General features: G+C 42.5%; 1 protein-coding gene across 12 annotated transcripts in view; it reads right to left on the bottom strand.

The window, feature by feature from the left end:
• LOC309373948 (uncharacterized protein) overlaps positions 1-14,375 on the bottom strand; it is a 95,222-nt gene extending 80,847 nt beyond the window's left edge. For all 12 annotated transcript variants that reach the window (XR_014170289.1, XR_014170290.1, XR_014170291.1 and 9 more), the window contains exon 1: positions 14,156-14,375. Coding sequence is in view for 1 of the 12 variants with exons in the window: in XM_081918579.1 (XP_081774705.1) it covers positions 14,156-14,167 (12 nt within the window). In the remaining 11 variants the exon portion in view is untranslated. The remainder of the gene's footprint in view (positions 1-14,155) is intronic.
• Positions 14,376-15,544: the final 1,169 nt, after the last annotated feature.

Raw genomic sequence — 15,544 nt, 5'->3', positions numbered from 1 at the left:
ACCAGGACTGGCCCACCAAATCCCAAACGCCAAACCAAATCAGGCCAATTTGGGTACACCTGGGATTTGGCCAGAGCAGAGTCACCATTGTGCCTTTCCTCTGTTCAAAATGTGAAGAAGCATGGGCGTTAAATCCTGCTATCCAGTGAAACTGGGGCATTCCTGAGGGGGCATGTTCAGTGTAAGAGAAGTCAAGCCAGTGCAAAAAACAGGAATTGAATTGGAACTTGTCCCATTAAACTTTAATTAGTTTAATGTAAATGCCCAGTGCACTTCCTTCTTTAAAAGTCTCACCACGGCAGAGGATTTCGCGCAGCAGCTAAGAAGGGCAGGAGAGGCAGCATCTTCCCAAAAGGAGTCCTGGAGCATGCGGTTTGTAAATCAAAATAAGGTTTATTTACAAAACACCAAAAAACAATCCTGGCGACGAACCACACATCTCAGCAAAACACACACCCAAAGGGAGAAGGGGGAGAACAAACAAACAGGGGGACTATTTATACAGACTCATGTTCCTGGAAGCCTAATGACCTCCAGCTGCTCAGTGATTAGAGCGTTTCTGCTACTCTTTTAACCCTTTGATAGCAACACCCCCTCTCGCTCGTAACACTGAGCTGTACCAACCTTAATACAAATTTAAACCTGAACAGAAACATTTATGAGATTGCGGACTCAAAGCTTTTGTAAAACCGTCTGCGAGATTTTCTTGGCTTGGACAATACTTTAGTTCAATTAAACCTTGTTTTACACTTTGGCATACATTTTGATAACGGATATCCAAGTGTTTTGTGTGCGCCTTGAATTGACCTGATTTAGCTAGTTTAATACAAGGTTGATTGTCTTCCCAAACTCTGATAGGTAGGGAACATTCTCCAAACAATTCTTGTACCAGTTGCTTATAAAATTCCAGTTCTCTACATATATCTGATAACGCATTGAACTCAGATTCAGTTGAACTTAAAGCTATAAGTGATTGTTTTCTTGATCTCCAACCAATTAGTGCATTTCCAAATTTTATCGCCATTCCTGACACTGATTTTCTATCTGGTCCAGCATCTGCCCAACTGCTGTCGGCCCAACATTCAAGTTGTGTGCTGCCCTCTGCTGATAGTTTTAAGCGAAAGCTTTTGGTAGTTTGGAGATACCTTAAAACTCTTTTTACTCCTTGCCAAGCATGCATTGATGGTTTTTCAGCTTGTCTACACAGCATGTTGACAGCATATGTTATATCGGGCCGAGTCCACTGTGCAATGTGGAGTAGACTGCCTATCGCTGACTGGTAAACCCCGGGATTACAGAACTCTGCCTTTTGCTCAGTTTGAGCATCCTTTGTGTAACTTAACTCCATTGGGGTTTTAACACCAGCACAGTTGTTCATTTTAAACCTTTCCAGCAACTGCTGGATTTTAGCTTCTTGGCTAAGCCAATAGTTACCATTTTCATCTTGCTGAATTTTAACTCCTAGATAAACAGATACATTGCCTAGTGATTTTATCTGAAACCTTTCTCCAAGCTTTGTGGCAAATTGTTGTGCAAGTTTATCATCCTTTCCACTGTATAATAAATCGTCAACAAATATCAAAACTGCTTCTTGTTCACATCCCGAGCCTTTTAGATAAAGACACGCATCTGCTGCGCTCTTTCTGAACCCCATGCTCTCTAGAGCATCGTTTAAGCAGGAATTCCAATTACGGGCGGACTGTTTCAACCCATAAATGGATTTGTGTAGGCGCCAGACCTGGTTTGGCTTGTCTCCTTCAAAACCTGGTGGTGGTGTCATATAGACTTCCTCCTGTAAGTCTGCATTTAAATAAGCCACATTGACATCAAAATGAAACAGCTTATTTCCCTTCTTAGCTGAAGAGGCTAGAAGCATTCTTAATGACTCCGATCTTGAAGTAGGGGCATAGATTTGAGAATAGTGAACACCTTTGCGCTGCGAAAACCCTTTTGCAACTAGTCGGGCTTTATATTGCAACTCTTCAGTAGTTGTGGGCTTTAAACGATATACCCATCGACAACCTACAGCTTGTTGCCCTTTCGGAAGCTCTGTACTTGTAAACACACCGAGAGACTTCATTGAAGCCATCTCTTTTTCCATTGCTTCCTGCCACTTTACGGCTTCTGAGCTTGGAAGCTGTTGTACTTCCATATAGCTTTCTGGCTCACACTGTGCCATATTTACGTATACACTTGTCACCTTAAACCGCTCTGGCGGCTTGCCCTTCGTGGCGCGTTTTGACCTGCGCAATTGCTCCTCTTGTGCCCCCTCTGACCGTTGGCTGTCAGAATCTGTCTCAGACTTTATGTCTGGACGCGCCTCTAGGGATAAAGACCTCCGTTTAGATACCTCCCTTGGGCTTGGTGTTGCAGGTGACCTGCTTTGCTTTTGCTGTCTGCTAGGCCTACTGACTGGCGAAGTTGGAGCACTCCTAGATTCTGGCTTTTCTACCTTAGGAGAAGAACCTCGTGCCTGATCAGAATCTGCATCTGAACCATGTGCACCATCCCCTTCTGGCTCATCACTCTCTGGACTTTCTTTCTCAGCATGAATGCCTAAATCATCTCTCAAAATGTCAGGGTTAGCGTGTAAGTGAGTCCATCCGGACTGCTCACAAAAATCAGCGCTCCTACTGAGGACCACTCTTGTAGTATCCCCACCTGGGTCCACAAACCTCCAAGATTTGGCATGTGGTTCGTACCCGCAAAAGATGAGTTTCCTAGCCCTTGGACTTCCCTTTTTCCTTAACGCTTTTGGGATAAGTACATAGGCTTGAGATCCAAACACCCGAAAGTAATTAACTTTGGGCTTCTTCCCATATAAAGCAAAATAAGGCGTAGTATCAATTACCGAATTATATACTCGGTTCAGAATATGAGTAGCCGCCTGCCAGGCTTCCGCCCAGTAACTTTGAGGAAGTTTAGCATCAAACAACATAGAGTTTGCCAACTCTTGCAGAACCCTATTTTTACGTTCGGCCACGCCTCCTTCTTGGGGGGAATAAGGTGTAGACAGACGATGCTTAATTCCCTTTTTCTTAAAGAAATTCTGCAACACAGACCCGGTAAATTCTGACCCTCTGTCTGTCTGAAAAGCAAGTACTCTAGTACCGAATTCAAGTTCTACCGCATGAACCCAATTTTTAACTGTTTCTGCAGTATCTGCTTTTGTTTTGAGAGGAAAAAACCATGTAACCTTTGTTTTGTCATCCGAGAGACACAGTGCATACTTTGAACCTCCCATGCTAGCAACAGGCATTGGGCCACACAGGTCCATATGCACAAGTTGGAATACTTTGTCAGATTTCCTATCTGAACTGGGATAGCTGCATCTATGAACCTTCGCACTTTTGCATGCAGTACAATCCAAATACTTAGTACATTTGTTCAATTTGCACCCTTCTGATAATTCAGGTTGCCTTTTAACATACTGAAAATTAATATGCCCTAAACGGCGGTGCCATAAATGAACACAAGAATTATGGGTAGGCGTGTTCACACAACCAGCATGAACCTGTTCAACTTCATCTGGACTTGTCTCAAAATAATATAACCCATTTCTGCATTCCACCTGCAAAAGAGATACGTTATTCTTTGAAATAGTGCAAACCCCATTTTCAAACACAGTTTTAAACCCATTTCTATCAAGTTCTGACACAGACAAAATACACCCCTTCAGTCCCTTTAGCACGTAGGCATCAATTTCTGTTTGCAAACAATTTAAGAACACTGTGCCTACAGTCTCTAAGGAACGTTTAGTTGAATCTGCCATTGTCACAACTTTAGGGGTTAGCAAATGTCTGCAATTCTGCAAACGGACACTAGATGGCGCCACCAGGTGGTGAGATGCACCACTGTCGATCAACCAGCGTAGATTGCTGCCTTGGCCACGCCCTTGCATCAACGCCATTGCTGAAGCCATGTGCTGTGTGCTGTGGGAGTAGCCACGACCTCCTCCTCTTCTTCGACGTCCCCTGGAACTCCTTGTCTGGTAACTAGGGGTAACGGCCTTGTTGCTGTCTTGACCAGGTTCACGTGTGCAATTCCTGATTAGATGGGAAGGGGAACCACAGCGAAAACAGTGTCTAGCTGCAAAAGCATTTACTGTGTGCTCAAACTCAGCATCAACACTCTTAGGCACAGCATAACTCCCCTTTAAAGACAAACCTCTTTCTCTTTGCCTTTTATCCTGTTCATCCGCAAGCCGAGAAGAAATGTATTCAAGGGTTAATTCAGTTGAAGGCATAGCTTCCAAAGTTAGAGCTAGAGTCTCATAGCTTTTATCAAGAGAAGACAACAATATGTATGACTGCTGCTCCATAGAGAAAGGAATGCCCAGCTGCCTTAGTTGATTAAAGGCAGACACCATTTTGGCAATATGTTCTTTCACACACGCTCCCGGTTGGAGACGTAAATCAAACAAACATCTTGTAGCATGGATCTTGGCCCCCGCAGTGTTTCTGGAATTTAACCGCTGCAGAACCGTCCAGACCTCATGCGTGTTCTTTAACTCAGAAACATAAGGCATTTGCTCTGGTCCCACTGCCAAAACTAGTAGACCTTGGGCTTTCCTGTCGCGTTTCTGTGAAGCTGCTGCTGCTGCTTTGGCTTCTGCAGACGCGTCTGCAGCTGCCTGTAAAGGCGGTGCTTCAGTACAGCTCCACAACTCTTTTGCTTGCAACCAAACCCTTACTCTAGCCTTCCAATCTTGCCAATTTTTCCCATTGAGTCGCGTAAACGGGACAGTAAAACTTTCCTGGGACTCTGCCATCCTCCCTGGGGCTTAGGAACGATACTCACACACCTGTAGACCGTCTCCCAGCTGCTGAGGTGGCTCCTTGAGGAATCAGACGTCTTCCAGCGAGTACAAACTGCGCAGTGCCTCTTTAAAACTTTTCTAGGCACGTTGCAGGACTCAAGCTGCTTTGGAGGCTTTCGTTGTCGGCAACCGCTTCTGTCTTCACTCCAGTCCTTGCATAAATCACTCTGAACTGCTCTCCTTATCTCCTTCTTGACGTACAAACATCCATAACCTGTCCCATTAAACTTTAATTAGTTTAATGTAAATGCCCAGTGCACTTCCTTCTTTAAAAGTCTCACCACGGCAGAGGATTTCGCGCAGCAGCTAAGAAGGGCAGGAGAGGCAGCATCTTCCCAAAAGGAGTCCTGGAGCATGCGGTTTGTAAATCAAAATAAGGTTTATTTACAAAACACCAAAAAACAATCCTGGCGACGAACCACACATCTCAGCAAAACACACACCCAAAGGGAGAAGGGGGAGAACAAACAAACAGGGGGACTATTTATACAGACTCATGTTCCTGGAAGCCTAATGACCTCCAGCTGCTCAGTGATTAGAGCGTTTCTGCTACTCTTTTAACCCTTTGATAGCAACAGAACTGCGTAGGAAGAGCAATTCATTATGGATTTTTGAAGGGGTATATGCTGGGATCTTCTACATGCACATTGTAGCCTGTCATGTTTGCGTCCCCAGTCTTAAATGCTAGCAAATTATATTTCCCATTAATCTTTGTGCTCAAGGCCTATGGCTGGTATGGTTTTCAGACCCAGTGAAGACAAAATAAATAGCTTGCCTCCTTGCCACCTACTCACCACTGCTGCTTGAAAGTAGTTTCGGGGGGGGGGGGGGAGAAAGGTAGCAGGGACATCTTGGAATGGCCTGAGCTTATTTAGGAGCAGAGACTAAATTCAAAGCACTCTTGGCTTAGATTTTTAAAAGCATATTTTTCCTGAACAGGGCATATTCACTTCAAGACTACCCAGTTTGCGAACAGTACCTACATACTAAGGAATTAACAGGCATCACTTTGAAGCAGGGCTATGCAACACAATCAATATATTAATATATATGGAATGGTGCTTATTCTGAGCACCCACATAGCTATACCCCACATGCCTCATGATCTGCTTTGCCAAGAGCCTCAAAGGGATGCTTAAGCAGCCATATTGATACCCAGCAGCTAGCACCACTCTTCAGTCTTGTTAATTTCACTTCTTTTTCCTCTCCTTGCTGGGAAGGTTGCTAATATTCTATTTTTCTCCAGATATAGTAACAGGGTCCCTTCTCCCTTGACACTATGATAAGAGAACAGACACCATGTTTGAAGCTGTGGGGAATTTTAATACAATCCAGCATAAGAAGCAAGATAGGAACACAATTACTGTCACACAGATATGCTCTCTGGGCTGTTCCTAGCACTGCATTTTAGTGGCACACATTTTTGAGTTCCATGATCTTTAGAGGATACATCAACAACACTTAGGCATGAATATGGATGTTGCTACTGCACATGTCAAGTCACATGTACATCTGACTTGCATCTGGTTCTCTGTCACCTCCCAGAAAACTTTTGTTGTTAAGGATTTATTCAATAATTTATAGGAAAAGTGCTATGTAAATATTAAGTATCATTGTCAATTACTATTCTTCCTACCTATCAGTGACAAACTAAGTCTGTCAGAAACCCACATACAACCAGAAACTTAAAGATAATAGGGCAGGAGTAGCCAACATAGTGCCCTCCAGAGACTGTGAGAATACAACTCCCATAAGCCACTAATGACATGGCTAAAGGATGCTAGGAGGTGTAGTTCAGTGGCCTCTGGTAGATACCACGTTGGTTCTCCATGCTCTGTGGTGCCTCATTCCCAGTCTTCTGGCTGAGAAATAGAGTAGTCCATCAGAGCTGGGAAGGTTCTGTGAAGAAGCTGAACAGCAACACAAGGCCAGAGAAAAAGGAGTCAAGCAACAAGAGAGCTGTTTGGGAGGCAGACAGCATTAGAAACTGGTCAGTGGGTGGGCAGGGCTTCTCTTGTGGCTATACATTGTAGGGGAAAATCACTAGTGGTGGGCTGGCTATCTTTCAGGAAATGTTCTCACTGAGGAACCCCTGAGAAGCCTCCAACAAACGACAAGAGTTTCTTAGATCACAGTTTGTAAGTCATTGCTTTATGACATGCTTTAATAATTAATTCACCCAAGAGCAGAATGAAAGCATTGGGGCCTTGAGTCAAACTCCTGGCAGTAGCTTTGGCTGGGTGGGAGTTGTAGACCAAAACATTTGAGGGACACTAGGTTAGTGAAGACTGCTATAGACTTCAGCATAGAAAATGTGTTTTGTTCACCTAAAAGCTCTTTCTTAGTTTTGCCTGCTAATGTCAACAAGCTACTTTTTAAAGTTCTCAATTCATTCTTAGAATCTGCATTGCATTGATAAAGCTTCATTATATTTTCTCTGTGATTCCAGATGAAGCACGGTGCAAAATTATTTTCCCCATCATCTTCCAAAGAGTCAACAAGCAGCCTTCTTAATCCTCTTGCTTTAAAAGGCTTTAACTTTTTGTATGTCTTCAACCTTTTAAACCTCGGTGAATCAATTTCTTTCATCCAGACCCATTTAAAAGGCTTTATTTAGAGGATGTTATTAAAACATCTGGCATAGGAACTCTGAATCTATGGAGAGAACCCAGGACAGTCTTTCTGCCTCCTAAATTTGATGTAAGGATCAAATCATCACACTTTAAGCCATCTGTTCATATCTGAAGTTTAGCATTGTCTTCACAAATGTTTTGTGTTAGTTGTTGAACACCAAATATGTTGACCCATATCCACAGAAACATCACTGTACTTACATTCTACTGAAATTAGTCAGACTAGGCATGGCTAACATGTCCCATTGATTTCAATGGGAATTAGGTGCTGGCTAATTGTCCAAGCACATGCATTTCGTGGTCCCCCGAGAATGGTGAAATAACCAAGACCAGGTGATGGGTATAATCAGGCCATATCTTTATTGGCCAGCAGCATATGTGGGGTTGGCATGGCAAAGAGGCAAGGATCATTTTTCTCATTTCGTTCAGCCCCTGCTGATATAATTACATTTTGTCATCATTGGGAACTGCCTAAGCCCTTTCCTGGGAGTAGCTCAACTTTGAACCCTGGTGTGCTGCAAGCCAAGCATCCAGGGTTTAACTGAGCAACCACAATAAGAGACTTCAGCTAGACAGAGTCCCCAACCCAAACTTTGGGCATGCCATGGCCAATTCTCCTCCCAGGCCCCTTTTAGGGAGCCCTTCTTTGCCATGCTGATCCTGCCCTGTGCCATTTCCACTCAGTTTAGAAAGCTTGTCAATGCCTGACATAAGTTCACAGATGGAAAGGCAAAAAAACTCACCAACCAAGGTACCAATTAAGACTGATAAGAAGAAGAAGAAAAAAACATTTTTGGTCCTGTCACTCAGCAACCCTAACAGCTCAGTGAAGCTCTAACCCAAGGATGGACGAGTGGGGCAAAATGGCCCCAGAGTGAGGGTTTTTAAGGCCTTGGCTCCTTTCACCCTCTTCAAGGCTTGAACTCAAACTGTGCTGCAAAGGAAGACTGCAACCAATCTCAATGGGGCTTCAACTCAGCACTGATCAGCTATGGCCTTTTTTGAACATAGAAGACTTGACCACTATACTCCAAGACCTGCTAATTTCCATACTGGATTATTGCAACCCACTGTACAGAGAGCTGCCTTTGAAGATGGCTCAGAAACTTCAGCTAGCCCAAAGTGCAGCAGTCAGCTTACTCGCTGGGTTTGTACTTTTCACCATATGCTGAAGACACATGGCTTTAGCCTGGCTGCCCTTTGACATTGGAAACACATGTTTTAGGAAACACCTAATTCTCTTGATAGTAATCCACTTTTACTGTTTTACTATTCTATTTTTAAATTGTTGTAACCTGCTCTGGGGCATCATTGTGAAAGGAGGGCAATGGCAACAACAGCAGCAGCAGCAGCAACAACAACAATGGAAAACATACTGATAAATCAACAAAACATGCCTTGTACCTTTGTAGTGAAGGGCCATAGCTCAGTGGCAGAACATCTGCTTTGCATGCAGAAGGTTTCTTGTTCAATCCCCAGCATCTCCACCTAGGGCTGGGAGAAACTTCTGCTTGAAACCCTGGATAGCTGCTGCCAGTTAATGTAGAATCTACACTGTAGATGATGCTGAGCTAGATAGAGGAGTGCCAGTGAAGGCATATGATACTTATTGCAGAGTTGCAGCCATTTCATTTCATGTTGCAAGATAAGATTTACCGATGGAACTAAATATACACATAATATTTACCAGTAGTTCTCACTTCCACTGCAAAGGTTCATTTCCAGGAATGAATACATGAATAAGAATTATAAAACTGAATTCCACACACACACACACACACACACACACACACACACTTAAGAATAAGAAACAATTGTCACACTTTTTGGGCTCAGAAACAATGTTGCAGAGAAAGGAAATAATGATGAGTTCTATTCTGAATAAATTCTAATACAACCAGTGGGGCCAATTCATTGTGCACATACACACAGCATACCTAGAGTCGGAGCCATGCAGTACTTTTCACAAATTATCCTTACTTCAGACAGAATCGAAGAGCAGCAGTTTTTGAAAGCATCTGATAAATTGCCTTTCCTAATAAGTATCACTCTGAGAAATAGCAGGGAAGGCACTGGGGAACGACTCCTAATTCAGAGCTTACTGAAAATTAATAATCCACACTAGAACAAAAGAGGAGCTTCCTTACTTATCTGTATTATAGCTTTCTCCTGGACGGTTTTCATTTGGAAGCTCTTTGTAATTTGCATATTAGAATAAATGGGGTCCTGGGGTGTGGTCTGAGGCCCCCACAGTGCTTAAGCTAAGCAGGTCTAGAGCATTAGGGTGGCTGTTTGGGAACTCTGCGTACGCTGCCTTGAATTCCATTATAGAAGAAGTATAAATGTAAAAAAAAATAGTCCACTGTTATTTTCTTTTGTAGAGCATACTGTAAAATTGAGTTGAAATCTTGCCAACAAACCACCTGTCCAACCAAATAGTAAATGGCATCACCAAAACTCATGAGTTAAGGAGAGACAGGAGCTCATATACTCCCAATATCCTAATGGCACTGAAAAATGCTAAGGGGCTGAGGAACCATTTCTTTGTGGAAATCATTGTACACCTTGTCTCATCCTAATTATAAAATCATAGAATTGTAGAGTTGGAAGATACTCCGAGTGTCTAGTCCAATGCAGGAATCACAATACACTGTTTCCCATCCAATCTGAAACCATGCCAGACTCTACTTACCTTTGCAAAGGTGCTAGCAGTTTTATTGCTGCACCACTAGACTCATGGACCCCAATAATTTCCTCCCCCAATAATACACTAACCCATTGATTCACTGTTCACTCCAAAAATGGCCTTCAACCATTAAACAAACGATGGCCTTTTAAATGCGAGGAGCCTGCTATTATGATTTCCCCCCCCCCCGTGATTCTTTTATTGTCTTCTATTATTATGCTATGCAAATTATGTGTTTTGTGTGTGTTTTTTGGTCTTGCATACCACCCTGGGATCTTTGGGTAATGAGCAGTATCTAAGTTACAACTACTACTACTAATACCAGCACAGTGCATCCACAATCTCCATCAAAGTAGGGGCTGTCAGACAAAAGACAAGGACCATTTTTACCCAAAAAGGCCTGGATACAGAAGGGCAGACATAGCTTAGACAAACAGGACATAGGGGCCTGCTTCTCAGCACTACAGCGATGCTGGTTGACCATGCAGCCATTCATTTAACTTATGCACAGTCATCATGGCTATGATGCCATTTTGCCTCAGACACTACCAGGTGGAAAGATGAAACCAATTAATGGGACTTTCCCCTTCAGTGTAACCTGTACCCAGAATTCTGGGTCAAAAGCCCACTTACAACAGGCCAAGGAAATTGGGGGTTTCTTTACATTAAGGCATACCTTTCATCACTCCTTCCTGCAGCAGCCATTCCTTCACCCTCAGAGATGTAATTGGGCTTGTCTGTTGAAGATGGAACTATGCTAGTGAAGAATCACAACCATAAGGGCCTAAAGTAGGGACATTGATTCACTGTTCGCTCCAAAAATGGGATACAAATTAAAAGCAATAAAATACGAGTTGCCGTGCATGACGTTTCATCTCTGGCAAGCTAGTGAGAGTAATGCATTAGCTGCAGGCGGGTACATTAATCTCGCAAGCTGGCCCCATATGAAATCTTTTAGATAGCAGTGGCCTCTTCTTTATTGCATTTTCATTAGGACCTTTCCTGTAAAACTCTTTGTAAAAACTAAAAGGGGAGGTGGTGGGAAAAATACATGAAAATGAAATGTTAGTCATTTCGAAAAAGTTTTATTGTAGGCAAATGGTTGTTCCCATCCCAGATTTCAATGTGTTTGTATCAATGAGTTTCCACTTTTGTATTCCTTGAGTTTCCACTGTAAAAGGCCATTGTCTGACTGCAAAAGGAATACCACGAGTGAAAGACAGTTTGTATTATTTATATTTTATAAATTATTATAGCTTGTTAACAGCCTTAGCTCAAAGAGGTTTACATATAAGAGCAAAACCAAGAAAATTACCCTCAAATTAAAAAACAACTAAAACCTTAAATTCAAAAGGAACAGAGTTAAATCTTTTATTTATATATTTTAAAAGCTATGTGGAATAAATATGTTTTCATTGGTCGCCAACATCATCAGGGATGGGCTAGTCTCACCTTCTTTTGGAAGGAATTCCACAACCAGGATGCTGCTACAGAAAAGACCTTTCTTGCTGACCAACTGAACCCCTTTTCGTGTCAGAGATATATCAAGAGAGGTAAATGCAAAGGCTGTTTATTGATTTATTTATTACATTTATATATCACCCTTCATCAAAGGAGATTGGTATGGTATACATGGTTCTCCCCCTTCCTTTATCCTCACAATAACAGTCTTATGAGGTAGATTTGACAAAGAGATTGTGATGGGCCCAAAGTCACCCAAGAATCTCAATTGTTGTGAATCCAAAACTCTCTCCAACTATTCAAACTAGGACAAGGGGACCAATCTGAAGCTAAGAGGGAGGGGGCTCTCCTCACTGCTTGACAGCCCAAAACTGAGGTGATGCTTTCAAAACATAGAGAGACATCTGCTGAATTTCAGCTTGACATATAACTATTAAAGGTGCCAGGCCAGGTCAGGAAAACCCCCAGCAATTTTACTTTTCCAATATGAATTTCTGATACCTCCAGGACATAGTTATTTCATTTTATATCTCTGGTATCTTTAAAAAATTGTACACAGCATATGACTCCTCTAAGGATGTAAGAAGGCAGTGATTTCCATTGGAGTCTGTAGTTCATCAAATGCTACATTATTTGTCTCCCCATTATTTAGCTTAAGCTACATACAGAGCGTTTCCATTGCACCAGAAGTGGTTTTGTCATGCTGGCCACATGACCTGGAAAGCTGTCTGTGGACAAACGCTGACTTCCTCGGCCTGAAAAGTGAGATGAGCACCGCACCCCATAGTTGCCTTTGCTTGGACTTAACCACCCACGGGTCCTTTACCTTTAACATTACATCCATACATAAATTACATAACTACAGTATTTACGTAAGTTACATATTTGCTTTATATTGAAATGAGTATTATCAAAGCAATGTAAAAAAGGTCATTCATTACATATCATTTGTGGAGTTTTAAAAAAACCCCAAAACAAGTGAATGAACACCAATCATATCTGCTTGACTTGTTTCTGTTCCTGATCCTGACCACAGAGAAACATGCAAACCACAGCAATTTTTGCTACCCTTTTCATTTTCATCTGAATTCTCTGTCATCTCTAAGCCCCATTGGTCCCTATCTCTGGCAGTACTGTAATAAGAGCAACATTGTGGAAGGAAGCTCCTGGTACAACTGACCATTGACAAAGGGGTTAAAGAAAGTCACACATGGGTGGAAATAATCCATTAATTACCACCTTCAGATGCCAGATTCATACAAGAGACAATGTTTGTTCCTTAGTTGCATCCAATGATTGTGTCTTTTTTATATATAATGATGTTATGTAAATTGTAGGCTAGATTTCTTTTATGTTTAACTAGGCGATCAAAGTACAGATGCTTGATCAAACAGACCTACATTCACTGCAACTTCTTTGTCTAATCAGTGATAATATATTATGACTTCTTAAAATTCTGCACATGAACAGACAAATCAAAAGAGACGACAGACAGACAGACAAAACAAAGAAAGAAATGGAGAGAGTGGGAAAGCTCGCTTCCTGCCTTTCTCTTTTTAATTAATATTCAAAAGCAGAACCAAAATCATGAGCAGTGAGGCAGGACAATCCCAAATAAGAACATAATAAGAGCCCTGGTGGATCAGCTGTAAGCCCTCTCTAGTGCAGCATCCTGTTTGCAAAGTTGCATGAGATACTGGTGTGTGTGTGTGTGTGTTAGGGACTCATTTCCTGCCCTGCTCTGTTTCTGTTGCAGGCAGCACTCTTTCCATTCTGCTGAACTTCTCCTTCCACCAAAAACTCATTCTGCCAAATAACATTCCCCTTTATTTGCCTTTTTAAACTGAAAAACTTCACATGCTGTAACTTTTTCTCGTAGAGAAGTTGGTCCAACTCCATGCTCATGTTCCTTCCCCTTTTCTGCACTTGTTCCAGCAAGCTCTATTTCTACAAGGGGAGAGGGATGCAAGAAGTGAATTTAAGAATTGGGGGGCGGGGAAGAGAAACAGAAAATGACAGCTAGAGATTTGCCCATCTCTAGCTGCAGAGGAAAGATTTGGCCGGAGAAGCTCCCTATTTTTAAGCTCTGTCTTTTAGTCACTCTGCTAAAATAACTCTGTGCATATTTTGCAGGCATATCCCCAGATCTTCTTTTCTTAATTATATCAAATCAGATTGTGTGGCTCCAGACGGATGGGCGTTGCCTAGTGCAGCTACACAGTACAAGCGTGCACCTTCTTTTTCTTTTTATACAATATGTTTTCAAATTAGGGAAGGGGAAGTCTGTTGCACACACGCAATATTAAGCCATCATCTTCTCTCCAGCTGTAGCTGTCACTTTCTCACTGAAGTGCACTGGCAGAACGCACGACACAAGTGTCTTGAGAAATCTCCTGCCACCTAAATGGCTAAATTTGACACACCGTATCAAAAAACCTAAAAGGGGCGGAGGAGATCAGTGGTGATGGAGACCACATTCACTGTTTCAACAGTCTTTTCCCCTGAAGGTTAATCTTCCCTTTCTTTTGCTAAAGATGCAATCCTATATCCACTTACCTGGATATCCATCGAACTCAGTGGCACCTACTTCTGAGTAGACAAAATTGCTCTGTTAATCCTCTTGTCCTTGTCTCTTCAGAGTGACTTTGGGGAGTTTGTAAATTGCCTGTCTAAATGCAGGGGTCCCTCCCCTGGCTCAACTGCCAACTGCTAATCAAGGTATTTTGGGACAACACACAACAGTGTTTTAAGCCTGTAAAAGAAATACTGTGTAGTCAACAACTTTTAAATTATAGTATGTGGTGGGTGGTTGATAAGAATGTGCAACTTTTTTTTCTAAAATAGAAACACTTTCCCAGCTACCCTTATCTGTTCTCTTCCTCTATTTATCGTTCCAAATGTTTCTAGGGACTATTAACATTCTTTCCCTTCCCTGTGCTGGTGAAATTGTTTTCTTTTCAGAGCATCTTCTATATATTTCAAGTTGATTTCATCTTCACCTGTGAGCTACAGAACAACAAGTTTAAGGTATATTTTTCTTGTCAGGCGAACACTCTGTAAGAAAGAGAGAAACACCCAACAGAGTGTACGAGCGAGTGCACCATTAGAGTAGCAAAGACACATCTGCAATGTGTTCCTCCTTTCAGTAGGCCCAGTATTAATAATTTTTATTATTATGGTGTCATCAGTCTATATGGTTCTTTTTATCAGAATTTCAGAAAGGTGGGTCCCAGCCCCCAAAACCTTACAATTTCTATTTCAACAAGGAGACAGAGAAATGATGAGGAAAGGAGAGTCAGCTGGAACCAGGGATGTAAAAGAGCAAGTGCAGTCTGGTGTGCTCAGGCTTTGCTTCAGCTGGAGATGAGGACGAAGAGGTTAAGCCAAAGGCTTTGCTGTAAAAGGCAGTTTTTGAGCTAGGATTTGAAGGTGAAGCAAGGTGGCTCCTCGAGCTATTCCAGGCATGCAGGGCAAGCAAGGGAGAACAGATGGAGTTTCTTAGGAGAGCAAGGCAGCTGAGTCGCAGTTTACAAAATGCTAAACTTGTAGATGTGTGAGCCTTCTCAAACTTCTCAAAGCACTATGAGGGAAGTGGTGGCAATCAAGGCTGTGGCACATGGTCCCCTGCACTATGTTCCTGCCAAATATCACACACACACACACACACCAAGTTTTCTTAGCCTTGGGAGAAGTAGCAGCCAGTTGGGCAGTGTGGGTGGGTCTGGGTAAACCGACCTGCTTTGCCAGTGCTGTGCAGTGCTGCCACTTCCTGAGAAGGAGAAGGAGAGGGGTAAGTCAGTGGAAAGCCAGTGTGGTGTGGACATAGTGTGGGCACAGTGAGCGAACATCAGATTGGCTCCTTCTGGACAAGGACCACGATAGGCTCCTGCTGCCTTTCCTCTCCCCCTTATGGTAAGCAACAGTGATGTGCAGCACTGGGGAGGC

The sequence above is a fragment of the Podarcis melisellensis genome (assembly GCF_964234715.1).
Source record: "Podarcis melisellensis genome assembly, chromosome: 7".
Lineage (NCBI taxonomy): Eukaryota > Metazoa > Chordata > Lepidosauria > Squamata > Lacertidae > Podarcis > Podarcis melisellensis.
This window is presented reverse-complemented; position numbering and strand designations above follow the sequence as displayed.